The following is a 14,081-nucleotide window of genomic DNA, read 5'->3' as shown; positions in this document are numbered from 1 at the left end:
GAAAGACTGACAGGGTATTACAGTTATAGATTTAAAAATAATGGAAATAGGTGGGAAAAGAAAAATCTATATAAATTATTGGAAAAAACAAAAGGGAGGGGGAAGAAACGGAAAGGGGGTGGGGATGGGGGAGGGAGTTTAAGATCTAAAGTTGTTGAATTCAATATTCAGCCCGGAAGCCTGTAAAGTGCCTAGTTGGAAGATGAGGTGCTGTTCCTCCAGTGTGCGTTGGGCTTCACTGGAACAATGCAGCAAGCCAAGGACAGACATGTGGGCAAGAGAGCAGGGTGGAGTGTTAAAATGGCAAGCGACAGGGAGGTTTGGGTCTTTCTTGTGGACAGACCACAGGTGTTCTGCAAAGCGGTCGCCCAGTTTGCGTTTGGTCTCTCCAATGTAGAGGAGACCGCATTGGGAGCAACGAATGCAGTAGACTAAGTTAGGGGAAATGCAAGTGAAATGCTGCTTCACTTGAAAGGAGTGTTTGGGCCCTTGGATGGTGAGGAGAGAGGAAGTGAAGGGGCAGGTGTTGTATCTTCTGCGTGGGCATGGGGAGGTGCCATAGGTGGGGGTTGAGGAGTAGGGGGTGATGGAGGAGTGGACCAGGGTGTCCCGGAGGGAATGATCCCTACGGAATGCCGCCGGTGGGGTGAAGGGAAGATGTGTTTGGTGGTGGCATCATGCTGGAGTTGGCGGAAATGGCGGAGGATGATCCTTTGAATGCGGAGGCTGGTGGGGTGATAAGTGAGGACAAGGGGGACCCTATCATGTTTCTGGGAGGGAGGAGAAGGCGTGAGGGCGGATGCGTGGGAGATGGGTCGGACACGGTTGAGGGCCCTGTCAACGACCGTGGGTGGAAAACCTCGGTTAAGGAAGAAGGAGGACATGTCAGATGAACTGTTTTTGAAGGTAGCATCATCAGAACAGATGCGACGGAGGCGAAGGAACTGAGAGAATGGGATGGAGTCCTTACAGGAAGTGAGGTGTGAGGAGCTGTAGTCGAGGTAGCTGTGGGAGTCGGTAGGCTTGTAATGGATATTGGTGGACAGTCTTATCATCAGAAATTGAGACAGAGAGGTCAAGGAAGGGAAGGGAAGTTTCAGAGATGGACCATGTGAAAATGATGGAGGGGTGGAGATTGGAAGCAAAATTAATAAATTTTTCCAGGTCCCGACGAGAGCATAAAGCTGCACCGAAGCAATCATCGATGTACCGGAGAAAGAGTTGTGGGAGGGGGCCGGAGTAGGACTGGAACAAGGAATGTTCCACATACCCCATAAAGAGACAGGCATTGAACAGCTTTGCTGAAGCAAAAGTAAGATTTGTTTTATTGTTGAGAGATGTAAACTGAAATATTTCCCTTGACCTATCGAGGATTTTCAGTTCTTCCAAATAACTGAATTTTAACATACCTGGACCAAAATCCACTGTAGCATAGAGTCCTTGCAGAGAGCCACACTTGAGGTACGTTTGGTCTGCTCCATCCGTTGTAAACAAAACAATCTCATCACCCAGGTAGTGCCGAAAGAGCTTCAGTAGATGCCGTAGGTAGTCATAGTCACAAGCATAGTAGCTACCATATTCATTCTCCACCTGGAACAGCACAAGAATTCTTATCCACCTGCCAATTTTACAGTAAGAGAACAACCATCCAATTGCATAACTACTCTTAATAGCTGAAAGAAAACAAAACGTGCATTTATATAGCAGCTTTTATAGTCACTGGAGATCTCAAAGTGCCAACCCAATGAAGTACATTTGAAGTGTAGTCACTGCTGTAATGTAGGAAACATGGTGATCAATTTACACACAGCAAGCTCCCACAAACAACATTGTGATAATGATCAGATAATCTGTTTCTGTGATGTTGATTGAGGGATAAACATTAGCCAGGGCACCAGGGATAACTCCCCTGCTCTTTTTCAAAGTAGTGCAATGGGATCTTCTACATCCAGGCGCCAGTTTATTCCCTCATCTGAAAGACGGCACCTTCAACAATGCAGCACTCCCTCAGTCGCCACTGGAGTGTCAGTCTTGACTTTAGTGCTCAAGTCCTGGAGTGGGACTTGAACCCACAACCTCCAACTCAGAGGCAAGTACACTAACTCATTGAGCGACAGATAGCACTTGCTACCCTGTGAGCAACTTGAAACGTTAACTCTGTTTCTCTCTCCACAGATGCTGCCTCACCTGCTGGGTATGTCTAGCATTTTCTGTTTTTATTAACTGCTGATAGTTACCCACTGTTTTAAACCAAATACAAATGGAATAACGCCATTTACTTAAGTACATGGCTGCTCAAAAAGAAACATTCAAGCTCCATGCTACTTGGCTCAAATATTCTACCAAATATGAAGCAAAAGAGGGTTAAATGAACGAGAAACCTTCCAATAAACAATGAGCAGGCACAAAACCATCAAAACAATTTTTAAAACCCAAGCAATCACCAGCTGCTGCAAAATGAGCTTATTTCTGAAGACTGCTTCAGTCTGTCATATTCCTTCTTCACTCTGGAAAGTACATACAGGTGGAAATAGCACCTCACATTACAATACCTTTGGTCAGCACCTAAATCATCTCCTCCTGCTACATGTCTATTTATTAATTGTGAAGCACAGTGGAACATCCAAAGTACTATATATAAGTTCCTGTGTTTATTTCCTCATATCACAGCCTCTAAAAATTCGAGACCAGCTTCCGCTGCACCGATGTTTCCTGAAAATGGAAATGTGCACTCAAGATGCAGCCTGGCCATGGCATTAGCATAGCTTTAGCATAATGACCTCAAACTTGACTAATCTGACAACATGGTACAGTAATCTTTGCTGACTGTTGCTCTGCAATGATTGCATACGCTTGATATCGAATCTTCCACCCCCATATTTTCATCAGCTTCGCTCAACATAACTTGTGGACTGCATCCCATTTTCTGGAGCACAGAACATTTTGTATTCATCTGTGTGGACACCAATCTCGCAGCATTCTGTCTGCTTACGAGTTTTGTCTCTGCTTGTCTTCAAACACCACTCACTGGCCTACACTGGCTCCAGGTCCAGCAAAACATCGATTATAAAACTCCCACCTTTATTTTCTATTCTCACTATGACTGCCCCCCCTCCACCTCCCCCCGCCTTATCTCTGTAGTCTCCTCCAGCCCGTCGACTCTCCAAGAACGCCATGGGTGGAATTTTCTCATCCCGCCCGTGGCAGGTTTCAAGGCAGGCGGGAGTGGAGAATCCAGTCACAAATCTGCTGTAGTAAAAACAAGTTGCAATTCTCCCGATGGTGCATCTATGGTGGGTCGGTTATCCCGTCCACTAGTGCGCGAACGCCATTTGCATTCATGAACATGTCATGAATGCTCGTTAAAACAGCTACACGCCAGAATCTTCTCAGGCCTTCCAATCTTGCATCACGCCAGTGGGAAATTATTACGGCCTCAAATCCACTTGAAAAGAGGTGGCGTGCACAAGTCAGACCTCAGTTCCCTGGTAGCTTCGAGGCAAGTGGAACATACATAGCCTACCTGTTGTAGCGCTGTGCCGGTCTTGTTGCGATGAACGCCACTCTGCTGGGGTTGGTTTGCTCCTGCTCTTTGCCTACATTGTCCCGAGGAACATCACTGTGCTGTGGTACTCATACAGGCCTCCACTTTCAGAAACTAGCATTTCAACCAAGGGTGGGTTGTGAGGCGAGGGTGGGATTGATAAACAAGAGGGGGGCAATGGGGAGGGAGGACTGCGGAATGGCAGTAAGGGAGAAGGGCGAAACACGAGGGGGGCAATGAGGAGGGATGGCTGTGAGGGGGGAGGTCGAACACGAGGGGGGGCCTTTCTGGGGTCGCTATCTAACCTCTTGTTGCTGCCGGAGTGAGCAGGAGTCTGCTTAGAAAAAAAGGAGGAAGACCTCCTGGTGATGAACGCCACTGAAAGCCAATGGCTTCATTAGCACTGTTAAAGGGCCACTCAGAGGCTTCACATCACAGTCACTGCTTCTCAAGAGTAACACATAGGAATATAGAATTTGGGAATGCAGGCAATAGTGAAGGAGGCACAGCTGCATTATATATGGTGTTCCATCAATGAAGGCCGTGTTCACCAGATTCATGAGGTGTCAGCTGTGGCTCAGTTCATAGCACCCTCGCCTTTGAATCAGAGGGTTGTGGGTTCACGTCCCACTCCTGGAAACCAAGAATTGTGATTGTACTCGAAAGAGTTGCAATCTGTGACTGTTGATAACTCGAAAGAGTTTCACCAGATTCATCCACTCATTGACCATGTCATTAATATGCCACATCAGAGTTTGGAGCACAGAGCTAGGCTGGGTCACTCATCTCATTGAAATGTTAGTATCCCATGCAGCGCTCAAGATGTTACATATCTGCAATGTCATCTTGGTCACCTCGACGTGTGTGCTAGTATCTCAGGGACAAGGTGGCATCAGCCACCATGCAAGTAGGGCAGGAAAAACTATGGACCCTTACAGTCTCCAAACATGTCATCTTCTGAGCTTCACTTTCTTGCCCCTTGAGTCATTAACGTCTTCAATGTTTCCTTTCAGAAAGAAGGCAAAAGCAGATATGGATCTGGGACTCAATGTTGCCTTTGTCAGGGTCCTAATGCAATGGAGGAGGTGAAGGAGGGAGAGGCGACTCCATGCGGAGCTCCAGCAGGAGAGACATGGTCAAGTGGAGCCAGAGCATGAACACAAACTTCAGGAGGAGAAGACAACAGGGGCGACTCACCAGATCTAGGGTTTATCACAGAAGAGTCTGCTATTTACTAATGAGAGAGAGGCAATGCCATGCACGTCTGCACTTGTCCCGAGCTCTGGTACTTCACATATGCCACATTCATCGTGAAGATCTGATGCCACATGGAGTTGGAGGGTATCCCCTACCAGTGGTTTTGAAGGTGACCACTGCACTCAATTCCTTGGCCTCTGGTTCTTCCCAAGGATCAACAGGCGACCTGTGCGGCATCTCTCAGTTTGCAACACATCGATGCATAAAGGAGGTCACGCATGCCCTTTACAGGAAGGCCCATCATAATGTCAGGTTTTCTCTGGACAAAGATAGCTAGGCTGCAAGATTCTCCAGTTTCACCGCCATCTCACCAAGAGTGCAGGGTGCAACAGACTGCATCCATGTGGCTATACGGGCTCTATGGCAGCAGGCCCTAATGTTTATAAACTGTAAGGGCTATCATTCCATCGACGTGCAACTGGTGTGTGATCACCGGAACCACATACTGTATGTTTGTGCACAGTACCCTGGGAGTTGCCATGACTCCTACATCCTGAGTCACTCCCAGGTGCCTGAGATTTTTGAGGGGCTATAACATCTGCAAGGATGGCTGCTTGGGGATAAGGGGCACCCACTGAAACGCTGGTTGATGACATTGGTGCATCGCCCTCAGAATCGCTCTGAGGAGAGGTACAACGCTGCTCACAGCTCCACACGCTCCCTTGTAGGGCAGACCATAGGGCTTCTGAAGATGCATTTCAGATGCTTGGACCGCTCAGGTGGCTCACTCCAATACATTCCCAACAGGGTTTCCTGCATTATCGCAGTGTGTTGTGCCCTTCACAATCTGACAATGCCAAGAGGTGAACCCCTGCCAGGGGATGACCTGGAGGAGGATGAGAGCTCATCAGAGGATGAAGATTCGGAGGCCCAGGAGCCTCAGGAGGCTGCTGAGGGTCAGTATGAGCACGATCACGCCATGGGGGAAAGGAGACATGGGAAACGTGCCTGTGATACGTTAATCGTTGACAGGTTCCAGGGAGAGTAAAGTTAAGTGAGGGAATATGGCCATATCTCTCTTAGCCCTCAATGCCATCTTCTTTCAATTCAAGGGATGACCAATCACTTGCAGCGAGAACAAGTCCCACATTCACACTTGCGCTTTCTGTTCTCTTGAATCATCTGGCTATGATCTTTGCTTTGGTCCATTGGGCCCTGTGAGTGAGCTCACTCTGGGAACTGAGAGTCCACTGAGGAACAAGAGCAATGCGAGAGAAGGCTTGAAGCCTTCGCCGCCATCTAATGATGCCAACACTGTTGCGACTGAGATGTGGATATGTCTAGGGATCTCTCCTCCTGTGCATGTCTTTTCTTCTGCCACTACCACTGAGGAGACACAAATGCCTCTAGGATATCAATGCTGATGAGCTGCCCTCACTCGATGATGTTCCTTGAGGAAGAAGGGTGAGAAACGCTTACATCACACATTTCAAATAAAGATTTAAACACATCTCCCTGACATCACAGAAGGGTGCGGAGACTAGTTCAACTGAGGTTGACATCACAGGAATGCAAATCTCACATTGCGACACTATCACTGAGTGAGAGGAAGGCTAAAACTCGAAATAAGAGGATTCCAAAATACAAAATCACAACGCCTTCAGTTAACAGGAGCATTCACAAAACCATCAAATGTATTTAACAAAAGTGCAATTTATTTACATGCCTAGCACACCTGTGACCCAAAAGTGACATTATTTTTTCTAAACTTTCCTAACCCTACCGTTACGCCTGGGTGCACTCCCAACATCTGCAGCAGAGGTGGAGGCAGCCTGCTGACTGCTACATCCTGATGTCTGTGATGACCTTGGCAGACATCCTCTGGTGGCCTGAGGCCTGGAGGGCCCCAGCCTGATCAGGGTCACCTGCTCAGGGGCAGAATCACCCTCAGCAGCCTGAGAAGCTGGAGTGGATGGGGTCACAGGCAGAGGGGGCTGTGTGCGGCTGCACACCCTGGCGTGTCCTGAGAGGAGGTCCCTGGGGTGTCCGCATGATGCTCATCCTCCCTGTGGGTGCCCAAGGGCTCCAGCCAGTCTCTTGCAGGAGATGGTGCACCTGGAGGGAGGTCAAGGTGCCCCGTTCCCATGTCGCCTACATCTTGATGGTGCCCACCAGGGTGTGTGGCCGTGGAGTGCAGGGCCAAGCGCAAATCCGGCAAGACCTGCTGGACTACAGTCTCCATGATGGTCACCAGCCTTCCCATGGTGACCTCAAGGTGCTCGCGTGTCGGAACCACAACATCAGACAGAACGCGGACGGACTCCTGCATCGTTCGCTCTAGTCTGCTGAGTGACTGCCGAATCTCTGCCTGATGTTCTGCCGCCTGTCGTTGTATCTCCAGCATTGAGCTGGTGGCCGCTTCCAGAAGCTCATCATCTGGTTCAGGCTGAACAGGCGGCTGTTCTCCAGCAGTCCTCTGAGTGCCAGATATCTGGGCTGTCCCTGCCTCCGACTGCTGGGGGGGCACGTCAGTGAGGTGTTCCCCAGAAAGTGAACCCAAGCCTAATTTACACCTGTTCCCCAACAACGTGTGTGTCTCTGAGCTGGTGGAGGGTCCGTGTAAGCGCTGTGACAATTCTTCTGGAGCTTCCTCCTCGGATGAAGTCTGGGAAGTGGTGGAGCTGGATTGGTTTGGGGGCCTCAATCTGCTGGTGCCTAGAAAATAGAAAATAGAGTTTCAGTTAATGAGCACGAGCTGGATGAGACTGCACGTGACTCACTGTGAATGTCAGGCTTTGAAGAAGTGATGGAGCTGTGATCTGTACGAGGTTGGTTGGAGGGGCTGATCTCCCCTTCCCCACAGGAGCGATCCCTGGTCTCCCCAGCCAGCTCAGCTGCAGCCTCCTCGAATTCACTGAGGGCGAGGATGTCGGACATCTCTCCCCTGGTCTGCGCTCTCTTCCGTCTATTGTCTGCCAGCTTGGCCTGTATGAAGAAGAAAGAAAGGCATGTGGTGAGAAGGGATGGAGCAGAGGTTGGGTGAGATGCATGTGCCCTGTGTGTGGTGAACCCTCCCCAGAAGGGCCAGGGGATGGAGTGTGAGCAACATGATAGATGGGATGGTGGTGATGAGAAAGTCTCGGTGAGAGAATGAGTGTTGATATGTATCCCCCGCTAATGGCTGTGTGAGACCCCTGAAGAGAGTAGGCGTTTGAGTGCATGATGCCATGTTGAGAGTTTGATATTGGAGGGTGTTGAAGGATGACTTACCCTGGCAGAGTGGATGAGATCATTCGTCCTCATCCTGAACTGCGTGGCACTTCGGGCACCCTTGCCAGCCACGCTGACCTACTCCGTGACGACCTCCCAGGCCAGAAAGGTGAGGCTCCTATGCTTCCTGCATGGATAGAGCATGTGGCTTTGCTCCTGCAGCCCCCGCTGATCAAGGCCTGAAGGGACTGGTGCGTGAAGCAGGGTGCTGCCTTCCTCTTCAGGCTCTCGGTCTTCCTCTTCTGGCTGCCAGGCATCGCTGGTGGACTGGAGAGAGTGAGATTGTGCGTTGGACTGACCTTTAAAAATGGCACCTGGCCCTTCGAACCTGCCAGCTGACTCCGAGCGGACGAATCAGCTCCTGACCCACCAGGTGATTCAGGCCGATATGCGCCTCTGCATTACTAATGACCCTCCAAGCGCAGAATCGGGTGGCAGTTGCCACCATTACGGATAGCAGGCTGGGCATTAACGAAACTGCCCGCCACCACACTTAGTTTCATGGTGGGAAAATTCTGCCTTATGTCTCTCCAATTCTTGCTTCTTGCACAGCACTAATTTTACTTGCTCCACAACTGGCAGCCATGCCTGCTGTAATATGCCTTTAAGGGATTGCAGCATGACATCACTAGAAAGGAAGTGTGCAATGCCATCCAGTTTTAGTTTCACTTTTGCTTTTCGGCAGAGCACACACACACAGCTCTGCAGCTCTGATGTCTTCAAGCTTTATGCCTCTGTATAAATGTTCTCATGTACATAGCCTCAATAAATGAACCCATAACGTGTTTGCACAATCCCTTATGAGCGATTCGTTCCTTTATATCATTATAAAAAGACAGCAGTGCCTTTAGCTGTATTGACCCCAAGTTCGTCAAGTCCCTTCCTAAACTACACTGTATCTTTCCCATTCCCTCCTCCTTTAAGATGCTCCTTAAAACCTATTTCTTTCACCTGTCCATTCATCATACTTGGTTCAGTGTCAAATGCTGTCTGGTAATTCTTCTCTGAAGCACCTTTGGGATGTTTTACTACATTAAAGATGCTATATAAATGCAAGTTGTTGCTATATATCTGGATATCAGCTGGATTACACCCTCACCCATCCAATCCCCAACTATAATGTTAATCATTGATCGATATTACGGATCAGTTCAATCATCCATTTTAGCTCTGTACCTGTACAGAGATTATTGGTCCATTGTTCTGATATAGAAATGGTTTGATCTTGAGCAGGAAAACATGCATCCATCTGTCTACATACTGGAGATAATCTGCAATGAGAATAAATATATCAGGAAATTTATAGAATTGTCCTTATTTTCAGCAAAGTTAGATGACCTGGTGTGGAACTGGGAGAGGAAATCACCTCAATTTGCTGCTCCCAGAACTTTAGTAAGAAGCATTTTTCTTTTATTATTCAATCTCAAAATGAAGGCATCGCTGGTGAGGCCAGCATTTATTGTCCCTCCCTAGTTGTCTGAGAAGGTGCTCATGGGCCTTCTTCCTGAACCGCTGCAGTCCACGTGTAAGAGGTAGTCCCAAAATGCTGTTAGGTAGGGAGTTCCAGGATTTTTACCAAGTAATGATAAAGGAATAGTGAAAAATGTCCAGATAAAGCTTGAATGGAGGAGGACGTGGCTTGGAGGGGAAGCTAGCTGGAGGTGATGGTGCGCCCATGAACCTGCCACCCTTGTATTTCTAGGTGGTGGAGGTCATAGGTTTGGGAGGTACTGTCAAAGGAACCTTGGCGAGTTACTGCAGTGCACCTTGTCAATGGTACCCACTGCAGCCAATGTCCCCACTAAGCTGCTCATGTGCATGGACACACAGCAGCATGGAAGGTACCAGCGCAAGCCTTGTTCCATATTAAATACCACGCGGGCAAAAAAATTTAAAGGTACAGTGCAATTAGAAAACTCGCTGCACGCAACACCAAAATTTTAAGGAAACACTGACTGCAGCCACAGTGCACTAATGGAGGAGGACGTGGCTGTATAAGGTGGTGAATGGGCTGTCAATCAAGCAGACTGCTTCAGCCAACATGGTGCTGAGTTTGAGCTTTGTTGCAGCTGTAGCCAACCAGGCAGGTGGAGAGTATTCCCACCACACTCCTCTGACTCGTGCCTTATAGATGGTGAAGAAGAGGTGGGGAGTCAGGGGGTGAGCTACTCACCGCATTTTAGGTCAAATCTGTGATTTTGTATCTTACCTGGATCTGAAGATCGGAGGACAATTGACTTCTTCTGTAGCAGCCAGGCAGGAAGACCACCCTTTAGAAATGAAAAACACTCAAGTTTCTCAAACCACTTTTTCTAAATGCAAATGATAATTTCTCAATGGAATTTCACTGCACTCACCATGTCCCATTCTCCACAAATAAAGGGTCCGGCTCGTAAGATGACCAGCAAACCAATATCATTGCATAACTTTAAGAAGGATTCCAAATCTCTATCTCCAGTGAAGTCATATTTACCTGGGATGGTCTCATGATAATTCCACGGCACATATCTACATAATTAAAATGGGATTTGTTTCATTACACAACTGGCGACAGAGACTATTGGAATACCAACTGTACATATGAACTTCCTCATTCTTTAAATAGTCTTTGGTGTCTGGGTAGAAACAGAACAATTAACAAACTGAAGTGTCACTATATCGCCTGAGTTTGTAGCAGCATAGCAATCTAGACAACTGTCGTTCCCTAACTCTAATCCCATTTAAATCCTGATTCTATAATGGTACCTTGGTTCTGTTCAATGGAGTTAGCAGCACAGAGATCAATTTGATATACAGATGAGAAATACCTATTATAAAAAGGAACTTGAGCACTGGAGGTGACAGAAAGCCAAAGTACATTTAAGGAAGTAACTTCAAAAGAAAGACAGACTTGCACTTATATCGCACTTTCATGGCCACTGGACATCTCAAAGTGCTTTACAGCCAATTAAGTACTTTTTTTTTGAAATGCAGTTAGAAGTGGAATGTAGGAAACATGTGCTCAGCAAACTCCCACAAACAACAGTGTGATAATGACCAGCTAATCTGTTTTTTATGGGATGTTACTTGAGGGATAAATATTGGCCAGGACACCGGGGATAGCTCCCTGCTCTTTTTCGAAATGGTGCCATGTGATCGTTTACCTTCACCCATGCAGGCAGACAGAGCCTTGGTTTAACATTTCATCTAAAATACAGCTCCCCAACAATATAGAACCTCCTTAGTACTGCACTGGAACATCAGCCTTGATCTTTGTGCTCAAGTCCTGGACTGGGATTTGAACCCAGAATTTTGAGATTCAGAGGCAAGCGTGCTACCACAGTTACCACAGTAAATGGTTATGTTTAAGTCTTCATATTTAAGAAGTGCTGTTGAACAACACTTAAAGAACAAATACAATAACTACAATGATAACAGGACATCATTATTCCTTAACCCTGGGGGAAAAAATGAATTAATCCTAAATTGAGAAAAGATTGATCGGTTGCAGACGCGGGGGATTGGTGGGGGGTAGGAGTTAGAAGAGAAAGAAGGAAGAAGAGAGGAACAATTACATTTATATAGCACTTCTCACATCCACAGGTACCCTATGGTATTTCATAAGCCATTTTTTTTACTGTAGTCATTGTAGGCCAACTGCTAGACCAGCCTGTAAAATATACACTTATACTTCAGTTTGGAACTTTCAGTGAAGACACACGAAAAAAGTCTATTTTAATAGCTGGTATTGCAAGTCAAAAACCCCAGGCAAACAGAACGTGGTAAAGTCCTGTAAACAAGCTGCAAGCCGCAGCTCGGTCAGTAGCTCTTCAGCCTCTGACTCAGGTCTTGGGTTCAAGTCACAGAAACTTGAGTACATAATCCAGGCATACACCCTAACACTTTACTGAGGGAGTGCTGCACTGACAGTAGTATTGTCCTTCAGATGAGATGCTAAACTGCGGCCCCGTCTGCCCTCCCAAGTGGGTGTAAGTGATCCCACGTCACTGTTTTATTGAAGAGCAGATGAGCTCTCCCTGGTTTCCTGGCCAATATTTATAGTAACAGATGATCTGGTCATTATCAGATTGTGGTTTGTGGGAGCTTGCTGTGATGCCCTTCCCATGGTACAACAGTGACTCCACAGCTGAAGACTCTATATAAATGTAAAATCTTTGTTTCTTTCTTAAATCACTGAACGGAGCCTCATCCGGGAGACACATGTGAACATCTGCCAACATGAAGCAAATTGTCTCTTGAATACACCGTGGACGAACTCACAGGGGCCAGTCAAAATGTCTCCTTTTAAACTATTAATTATCGACTTGCTTCCTAACCCTGTATCATTCCAGCACATTAATTTCTACATTCCAATGTTAACTACCTTATCCATACACTAATTCTGGTGTTCCAGTGCTACTTTTGCAATCTAATGCACCAATCAATGATCTCAAATTTGCTGACAAAATAATGATGAGGATAATGATGCTCACCATAATTTATGCATAAATGCCACAGCAACCTCAGACAAGGAGCAGATGCACAGTTAAATGCTCATTTCCCAAAGTCGCTGTCTAAGTTACACCTCTTCACTGTTTATTTTTTATTCTTTCACAGGATGTGGGCATCGCCAGCTGGGCCAGCAGTTATTGCCCATCCTTAAATGCCCTTGAGAAGGTGGTGGTGAGCTGCCTTCTTGAACCGCTGCAGTTTATGTGATGTAGGTACACCCACAGTGCTGTTAGGGAGTTCCAGGATTTTGACCCAGTGACAGTGAAGGAACAGTGATATAGTTCCAAGTCAGGATAATGTAAGACTTGGAGGAGAACTTGCAGGTGATAATGTTTCCATCTGTGGCCCTTGTTCTTCTAGGTGATAGAGGTCATGGGTTTGGAAAGTGCAGTCAATGGAGGCTTGTTGAGTTGCTGCAGTGCATCTTGCAGATAGAGCAAAATGCTGCAACACTTATCAGCCCAAGGTGTAATGTTGACAAAGTCTTTCTGCATGCATGATAATGCTGCCTCACTGACTGCCTCACCAACGAATGTATTGAATATCGTGAAGTTGCTGCATTCACGTGGTCGATACAAGCCAAACTGCAGATTTTAGGACTAGTAATTAGTAGCATAAGTACCCTGTTAACAACGCGATTATTGTTCATCACAGCCTATCATCCTCTCGGGCACTGAAAATTAACTAGTTCAAGTGTGGAGTCACATTACTTTAGGTTTTGAATTTTTTGGGAAGATTTTGAAAATGTCAAATTTATTTTACCTTTCTGTCTCTATTTTTTCTTTATTAATCAAATCTTTATCTCTCTCTGCACCTGATTTGACACTGAATTCACCCTCTCCAATATACCCTCCTTCATAATCCTTATTGTATTTATTTCCCAATTTTAAATCTGATTGGTTAAAAAGGTGTCCTGTTGGTTGGCTCTGTGCATTCAGATGTCAGATAGGCTGTCACCCTTGCTTAAGAGACAAACACTGACCAAGGCCAGAAGAACTCTATAATCTTGATGTCATCCAAAACTCTGCTTCCTGTGTCCTTACTCACACCAAGTCCCATTCTCAAAATAACAAAGTTGCTGAAATTGAGATGATTAAATACAACACATTGAGGGAGACAGGCTATCACCCCTGTGGCTCACTGACCTACATTGGCTCCTGGTCAAGCAACACCTCAATTTCAAAATTCTCATCCTTGTTTTCAAATTCCTGCGTGGTCTTGCCACTCCCTATCTCTGCAACCTCCTCCAGCCCCACAACCCTCCGAGAAATCTGAGCTCCTCTAATCCCGGCCTCTTGCGCATCCCTGATTTTATTTTTTTCACCATTAGTGGCTCTGCCTTGAGTTGCCCGGGTCCTAAGCTCTGGAATTCCCTTCCTACGCCTCTCTGCTTCACTATCCTCCTTTAAGATGCTTATTAAAGCTTTACCTCTTTGACCAAGCCTTTGGCCGTCTGCCCTGGTATTGCATTCTGTGGCTCGATGCCAAATTTTACTTTATAACACTCTTGTGAAGTGCCTTGGAATGTTTTATATTAAAAATGCTATATAAATACAAGTTGTTATTTCCTTTTGAATAG

At 46.6% G+C, this 14,081-nt stretch overlaps 1 protein-coding gene across 1 annotated transcript in view; it reads right to left on the bottom strand.

Moving 5' to 3' along the window:
* glb1 (galactosidase, beta 1) overlaps positions 1-14,081 on the bottom strand; it is a 126,118-nt gene that overhangs the window by 95,516 nt on the left and 16,521 nt on the right. Inside the window, exons 3-6 of the mRNA XM_078539510.1 lie at positions 10,369-10,519; positions 10,221-10,281; positions 9,188-9,282; positions 1,410-1,590 (exon numbers count right to left, since the gene is read on the bottom strand). Coding sequence (XP_078395636.1) covers positions 1,410-1,590; positions 9,188-9,282; positions 10,221-10,281; positions 10,369-10,519 — 488 coding nt within the window. The remainder of the gene's footprint in view (positions 1-1,409; positions 1,591-9,187; positions 9,283-10,220; positions 10,282-10,368; positions 10,520-14,081) is intronic.

The sequence above is a fragment of the Cetorhinus maximus genome, chromosome 3 (genome assembly GCF_964194155.1).
Source record: "Cetorhinus maximus chromosome 3, sCetMax3.hap1.1, whole genome shotgun sequence".
NCBI lineage: Eukaryota > Metazoa > Chordata > Chondrichthyes > Lamniformes > Cetorhinidae > Cetorhinus > Cetorhinus maximus.
Note: the sequence above shows the minus strand (reverse complement) of the source record. Positions and strands in the feature narration are given on the sequence as shown.